At 40.9% G+C, this 7,374-nt stretch overlaps 1 protein-coding gene across 2 annotated transcripts in view; it reads right to left on the bottom strand.

Annotated features, from left to right (window-relative positions):
* The window catches only part of LOC111245674 (uncharacterized), a 14,107-nt gene extending 7,344 nt beyond the window's left edge, over nt 1-6,763 (bottom strand). The window contains exon 1 of one of the 2 annotated variants that reach the window (XM_022794324.2): nt 6,003-6,763. In XM_022794324.2, coding sequence (XP_022650059.1) covers nt 6,003-6,102 — 100 coding nt within the window. In that variant the 5' untranslated portion in view covers nt 6,103-6,763. Of the gene's footprint in view, nt 1-2,949; nt 3,170-6,002 lie in introns of those variants that run through there. The other variant, XM_086980276.1, reaches the window with a different exon arrangement.
* Nucleotides 6,764-7,374: the final 611 nt, after the last annotated feature.

Below are 7,374 nucleotides of genomic sequence, written 5' to 3'. Positions count from 1 at the left end.
TATATATAGAATAAAATTGAATTTTATATCGACGAAACAGTGCTCTAAAAGATTGAAAGTAGCCGCTTTCTCCGGATCCATGTTGTGTTGCAGGATAAATATGTCCAGTAAAAAATTTTATGTGCCATCATCTTAACACAAGCCTCTACCATGCTTCCACTCAAACAAAAATCAGTTAAGCTGCTTGCTCAGCATAAAATACGATTCCGTGTGCCTTCCTTGCTTAACCTAACCAGAAAGTGGCCGTATGATAAGTCGGGCCTGTACGGGTGTAAAATAACAGTGCGTCTGTATGCAAACAACAAAAGCAAAAGATGCTTGTTCTTTTCGGTGTTTGAGCCATTTTTCGAGGGCGCAGTAACAGGCCAAGAGAAAGCAGTGCGAAGAGCTTTCTAGACAAGACTCAAACTGGCTTAAGGTCTCTTGCGCCCAGGTATGGAACACTTTGTAAACACATATCAATGTGACGAATGCCACTCATAATAAAACGTATAGCTTTTTCGAACCTGGGTTTCTGCAAAGACACATGGCGATTGCAAAGTACTGTCATATTTGTACTGCCGAATAATAAATTTTCTCTCACTAATTGAAAGGGTACTTATCAGCGTCCATTACATTGATGCACACTCAGAAGGAACTGCTAATTTTAGGCTCGGCGATGAAAAGGGAGTTAGGTAAAGGGCTTCAAAGGGCGGGCGGGCGGGCGCAACAAGTATTGTTCCGTCCGCCATGTAACCTTCATCGCATTATTATAGAAATATAGTCTTGAACTTTACGGAGCTAGCAACATTATAATTATAATCACAGATTTGTTTGCATACACAACGTATTCTAGCACTATAATTCGAGCCACATCTAAGGATGAGTTCGTACAAAATATGTATGCGAGTAAATGTACCTTTATTATCCTTAAAAAGAGTTGTGTAGTGGATAGTCATAGCTCCTCCATTTGGATAAAAAAAATAATGTTACTGATATAATGGCATGGCATATAGGTTGTCTGAAACCATATCGCGGATCGGATAACTTGACAACTCTTCGAATCGCACAAAATAGGATAAAGATCTCGCTGAATATATTCGATGTGCTCTATTTCCCTTGTACGGTAAAGCCAGCATTTAACAGCTGTGCACTTATGACTTGTCACATCTAATCTCGTGATGATCGGTAGCTTGTTCGAGAGACTCGACGATAGAATTATCTAGGACGCTCTGTCTCCTATCGCCCTTTTAAGGCATGGAGGTAATGGAAATAATTCGCGCTTAAATTTGAAGAACAGGAGAACTAAAGTCAACGTTTGATTTGATTTATCTCGATTCAAGCTGTGACTGAAGCGTAACAATGGGTTTGTGCATTGTCATCAACAAACCACGCTGGGTGCTATTGATTGCCGTATCACACGGAAGCTCTTCAGGGGTGTGTTTGGCTACGTTGCCTGCTTCCTCTTCGTCACAGCCGCTCAGGTCTCGTTCAACGTTATACTCTCGCTTAATTTTTCTCTGACGAACAATAGGGACCGACCCATAATTCTTCTGTGGCGTAGATGCGTTTCGAATGAGTTTTTTAGTGGAAGTATCTTTTTCCCTTTTGTACTGGTATTTTTTTTCTTCGTTACGGTTTAATAATAATACTTGTTTTGAGCCGTAAATCTCGTATTGAGCTGATAGGGAACGCATTGCCCGTGCTGTGGTTTTCTCAAAGTATTCCGCGGCCATAGCAGGTGGTTTTTCCATTGGAATTTTCCAAATATAGCCATCTCCTCTTTGCTTTTAAATTATCCGAAAATATGTGTAGTAATGGTAAAGTGTCATTTTGCCATTTAGTTAATAACAAAGACCTTGATGTAAGTTATTACTAGGCTTAGGCGCTCTAGATTCGGAAGCAAATGCAGACGAAGTTTGTTCTCCTTTGGGCGCCGCATGAAGCAATGCTCATAGGCACTGCCGACGTAGAACCAAACCATTTAATATTCTCATTTTGCGGTCCTCTAAATAGCTCCGAACAAATATATATATACACGAGCCAGTAGTGTGATTAGTACGGCTTTCTTTTGTTGGTAAAATCTGGACGGATCTGTAATGAGGTTTCATAGCAGGCATCATGACACAAACATAAGCAAAGAAAAAAGATGATTTGATATCCTAGCTCTGTCGAGCAATAAGGACACTATACATGTACTCTGCATGTCTCGTATATAGCCATATAGACGCAGACAGCTCATTTGGAAGAAAGTGGCATAAATCCTAATTTTTAGTCAAAGCACTGTTTGTTGGAAATGTACAGCGAAAAAGATAAGACGTGGTACGAGTAGAGAGGCATGGATACGTGTCTGGATACGAAAATGTCTGTCCTTAAATGATGAAGGGCGTACAGTTCAGTTGTCATAAAGCAGCGGTTTTGATTTGGGGTGTACTATCATTTAGATTAAGACATTTATAGGTGTCTAAAATTTTGTCTAACAGAGAACCATCTGTACAAAACTGATGGGAGTAGCTCGTGATTGGCAAACAGCATTCAAGCGGTTGAAGATATCAACAAAAACGGCGTTGTCGATCTAATATCTTTCCTTCTTTCCTAAAACAATTAAAAGCTTTCGGCAACAAATGCACTCGCTAGAGATCTGTCGCCCATATTACAACATTATTTGGAATATCTGCAGATAAGATTTTAGTATAATAAATGTAGGCTTATAATTCGAGAAGTGAACGGTAGCATATAGATAGATGTACGCAATACTTGAAGATCTGAAAAACCTCACCTATAATAAAGCATCATAACGTGTTCGGAAGAATATCGAAAAATACAACTAATAATAAACGTTCGAATTCGAAGGTCAGGATCGTTCGGTCAACACCAGCAACTGTAGTAACAGTCTCAGCGGAGCGCACAATATATAAAATAACGGAGTGAACCAATAACACATCTACTCCTACGTGTTCACATTACTACCAGCATATCGGCACGAGGTGTCGCCCAGCGAATCGTGCGGGTGCGTCGTCTGATGCCAGCGAGTTGTCAAGAAATTAATTAATTTGAGGACTAAATGAAACCACAACAAGACGGTAACCAGTGTAGCAAACAAATTTGTCCATAAGAGGCACAAGTATCGCGAGTCCATGTCTCATTGGTGAAACAAGTCGGAAAAGAAACATGGCGTATCGTATTTTAAATAGCAATGCACACACTCCATAATGTCAACCTGCGCCTTACAGCTTTTGGCGGCAAGTTCAAATAGACCCAGTGACGTCGCGGATTTCTGCTGGAGGGCTTCCATGGCAGTATCGCACGGCTTAGGTCATGGTGATTCTACACACAGAGACTAGATGCTTAGAATTACCGGTGGGCTAGGTTAATTCAAGGATAAAGGAAATCATAGTTCAAGGGGCCGTAGTGGAATGTTTGGTAAAATATGTAGGGGCCGAATTTAAAATTTTGCATGAGTTATTTTACTGCAGCGCCGTCGTTTGATTTGTTCGGTAATTGAAAACGTTGTACGTGACTATTGAACGAACAAATGTCCAGCAGAAATGAACCGTCGGTACGATCAGCCAGCTTGCGTAAAGTCAAACTTCGGTGTCCGCAATGTCGTTGCCGAATTAAGCTTGCTAGCGCTAATAAAACCCGGGTTCGGCATATTAGCATGGCGCGGAACTAAGGATCCGTTTTAGATGCAAAGCCTTTGCTGATGACGCGATTGCGTTAAAAGGCCTTGGAGTGGAAAATGTCAAGTGAATGCAAATAACGGAGGCCCGTCTAAACGAGATCATCGTTAGACTTGACACAAAAGCAGATGTTCCAAGGTACGTGCTGTTGAACGGGCTCCTGTTTTGTACCCGAAACTATATTCTGGATCGCACGAATTCAGGTGAAGACGTGGCTGTATGCAAGAATCCGGAAAATCGCACAAGGATTACTGAAACGCTTTCATATCCGCCTGGGCGTACATCCTCAAATCCAGAAAGTGTTGGCTCTGTGTGAGAGTTGCCAAAGCCTGGGAAGCCAAACGCGTATTCCAAAGTTTGCATTCAAGGAAACCTGTATTAGAGAGGCGGTCGAATGCAGAGAACGCTGAAATGCATACGGGTAAGCGTCGCGTGCCGGGAAGTGCCAGGGAGAAACATTTGGCTTTAGCACAAAGAGCTGGCTTCAAGGTACCAGCCCAAACGGCGCTGACCGCCCCAAACCATATATGGTATGCATACGTGAGTAGCTCGTCAGGTGTTACTGTACGTATTAAAATGTATTTAGTCTTGGTATTTCCGTCACTAGCGGTACACAATAACAGTACAGTGTACACATACATGTATAAAGGTTAGGCAGCGGAGCTCTGTTCACTCATGTTAACAGATAGTAAGACCTGTATTTATGTGACTTGAAAGATGTATTATACAGCCAAACTACACACGAAACACACTGAGACAATTCGCGCAGCAATGGTTCAACAAGCTTCAGCTATCTTTAGAGGTTAATTATTTATTGTGTTCCAACGCCACAATCACAACAGGACATATAATTTGGAGAACGCGTAACTGTCTACAGCACAGAACTAAGGTGATACCGTCTCTCAGCCCGATTGGGTATATATGTTGGCGTCATACAGGTCTTATAGTATAAAAAGCAACAAACAAAGGGACAACAATACATATACCCATACATCGATTTGGAGCTGTAAATACTGCTATACCTTAGTCGTCTACGTGTATTACAGAAAATTTCGAGGTGAAAAGGTTATGCTTCATTTTGAAACAGACCATTTCCTTTACTATACATGAACAGTTGTCGGATGTTGTATTATATTAACGCTGGGTGATCGGAAATATCAACATTCTTCAATACTTTCCAGTGATGTTATGATTCGAATAGAGTGTCAGTGAAGGCATTATTGAAGTCATGTAAAATGCGGATTGTAAAGAGATACTGCAATGCAATGCCGAACCAGGGTAGCAAGACGAGCGTTGAAGCCGGGTACTAGAATACCAGCGATGATTTGGAAAGTACGAACCCTGGTTATAGATGGAGTAGTTCTTATATTACTTTATGGTAGACGGAGAACGCGGAACGGTGACGTAGGGTAGTTAAATTAGCACGGTTCATGTGCGAGAAAGGTCATAAAATGCCTGGTAGTACATGTGTGACGTGATACTGCTTGCTAGCACATCGGTCGAGCGGCGACAGCCGCTTATCCTCAGGTTCAATAAAAACAGAAAGCCGCATAAAAAGATATAGTTACAAGATGATCCACTATCGGCTTATGAGATTGATTGTACCATTCATTTCATGGCAAAAGTTTAGAGATAATGATAATCGTGCGCTTCGTTGCCGATGCGTAAGCTTGTAGGTAAGGAATATTTCCCTGATATGCTTGCAAACAAGTACATACACAATGTAAATTTAGCCTACGTGATTGGTACGTAACGGCAAGTGATTCCAGATCGTATGCTCAGTTTTGATGCATATCCTGTACTTTTTTTTACCGTAATATGAGGCAGCCATTAACTACGATACGTGTGAGCTTAAGCCATTGGAGGCCATTTTCTTAAATCTGTATAGCATAAATTTGCTTAGACTCGCATACTCTCTACGCGGTAGCTGTGGCTAGCAGAACGTACAGACGCGCTAAATGTATGACAAAAACAAGGGAACAAGTTAGCCAAAGCATGAGCTTAGAGAGATAACACAAAAGCCCACTGCGAAAATGAAATTAAGAAAGGTGCATTGAAAAAGAAAGAATGACTTCGAAACTTTTCGAAACAACTTCACTTCCTTTTATTTATTTAACAATTTATGTGGATTTTATGCTTATACAATATTATAGGTGAATCCTTTGCAATGGACTTTAGCAGTATATGATTTAGAGTGTAATTACGTGGTATGACTGGCTACGCCTATCAAGAATGACTACTCAGTGAGTAGCCACTGGACACCAGATATACCTCATTTTTGGCAAGTTAAGTATTTGTTATAGGATTTTAGAATATGTAAAAATACGAAACGAAGCTTACCTGGTTCGAAACAACCTAAACAGCTGAGAAGAAAAATAACCCGTGGGAACCACTGACGCAATAGGTGGATATCTTCCATCGATAATTGGTAATCCGTCATGGATTATTTGACACGTATTTTCCATTCACATGGCCGCAACGTTCGCCTCGATTCACGTAATCCAATTCTTTAACAGTTCATTTTGGGCCTTTTTTTTTTCTAGCGGAATATAGGAACATACACACGTAACTGGTACACGAAATTCAATAAATTTAATTGCACTCTTTCTTTGCCTTAATAGAGTCAACTATTAGATAGGGACTTGCTATTTCAAAGCAGACGTCGTGCCCATCGTAGCTACATTTAAGTTTCCTGGGAAACTTATTCCAGATGAACTAGGTTACTTCCGAACAGATCTGACAGTTATAAAATTGGTCCACACTCTTAAAATAAATATTGAAATTTTATGATAATTTGACATGCGCGCGTTTTAGAGTACACATCCAAATGAATGCATATCAAAGCAATCTTTTTCTGCTTTCAGTTCAGTATAACGGTCACTTCGAAACTGTTTGTTTGTATAGTTTGCCTACCAATGGGCGCAAGTGAAGTTTACACATATATTCATGGTACAGCGCTTGTTTTCGAGACAACTTCGTTCGCCAAAATGAGCTAAACAATGCACACGGAACACATGGCTCGAGCGTTGATTAAACAACCGCTCGTGATGACCCTGTATGAGCCGCGACAAAACAATTCTGGGGCGACATTCAGAAACGTCTGTATGGTCGAAGAGGATGCGGATCCCATTGCCAGTTCTATGCCAGTACCCTTCCTCTCAATTCAGGAAAGGGTAAAGCAAAGGGTAACTTGTGAGAGAGAGAGATACGAATTTCCCGTTAAAGTTCGCATTAAGTAAACGGTACGAGGTCATACTCTTGCATTTATGACAATGAGATTTTCACTAGGTATATTATTCCCCGAGATTCCTCAATTGTGACTGTCTCCGTGCAAAACTTACTCAGTACTCAAGTTTAAACTTAATCCTGTACCAGCGAAGCAATTGAGTAATCGACACATTTAAAGAAAATGTTCACGATACGATGTAACACAACAGAGAGGACTTTCGTACAAAAAACTTCATTGACAAAAATCGGACGCGAGTTTCGAGGATAAGCTGGCGGCAAATACAATGCCGAAAATCAAAATTTCATTCTTCAATTGGGTCAGCATCGTCGAGCTTTCAAGTGGACGCTTGTATCATTTAGACCAAGAGTGTTGGTCTAGGGATGCTAAGCCGTGAGAGCGGGTCTAATAACAGGTCATCTAACGATAGTAATCATTGGTAATTACGGATTGGGCCCGGTGCTTCCGTGCCAGGTCTAAAGCCGT

The sequence above is a fragment of the Varroa destructor genome, unplaced genomic scaffold, assembly GCF_002443255.2.
Source record: "Varroa destructor unplaced genomic scaffold, Vdes_3.0 BEIS01000002.1, whole genome shotgun sequence".
Taxonomy (NCBI): domain Eukaryota; kingdom Metazoa; phylum Arthropoda; class Arachnida; order Mesostigmata; family Varroidae; genus Varroa; species Varroa destructor.
The sequence above is the reverse complement of the archived record's forward strand: the minus strand, read 5'-3'. Positions and strand labels throughout refer to the sequence as shown.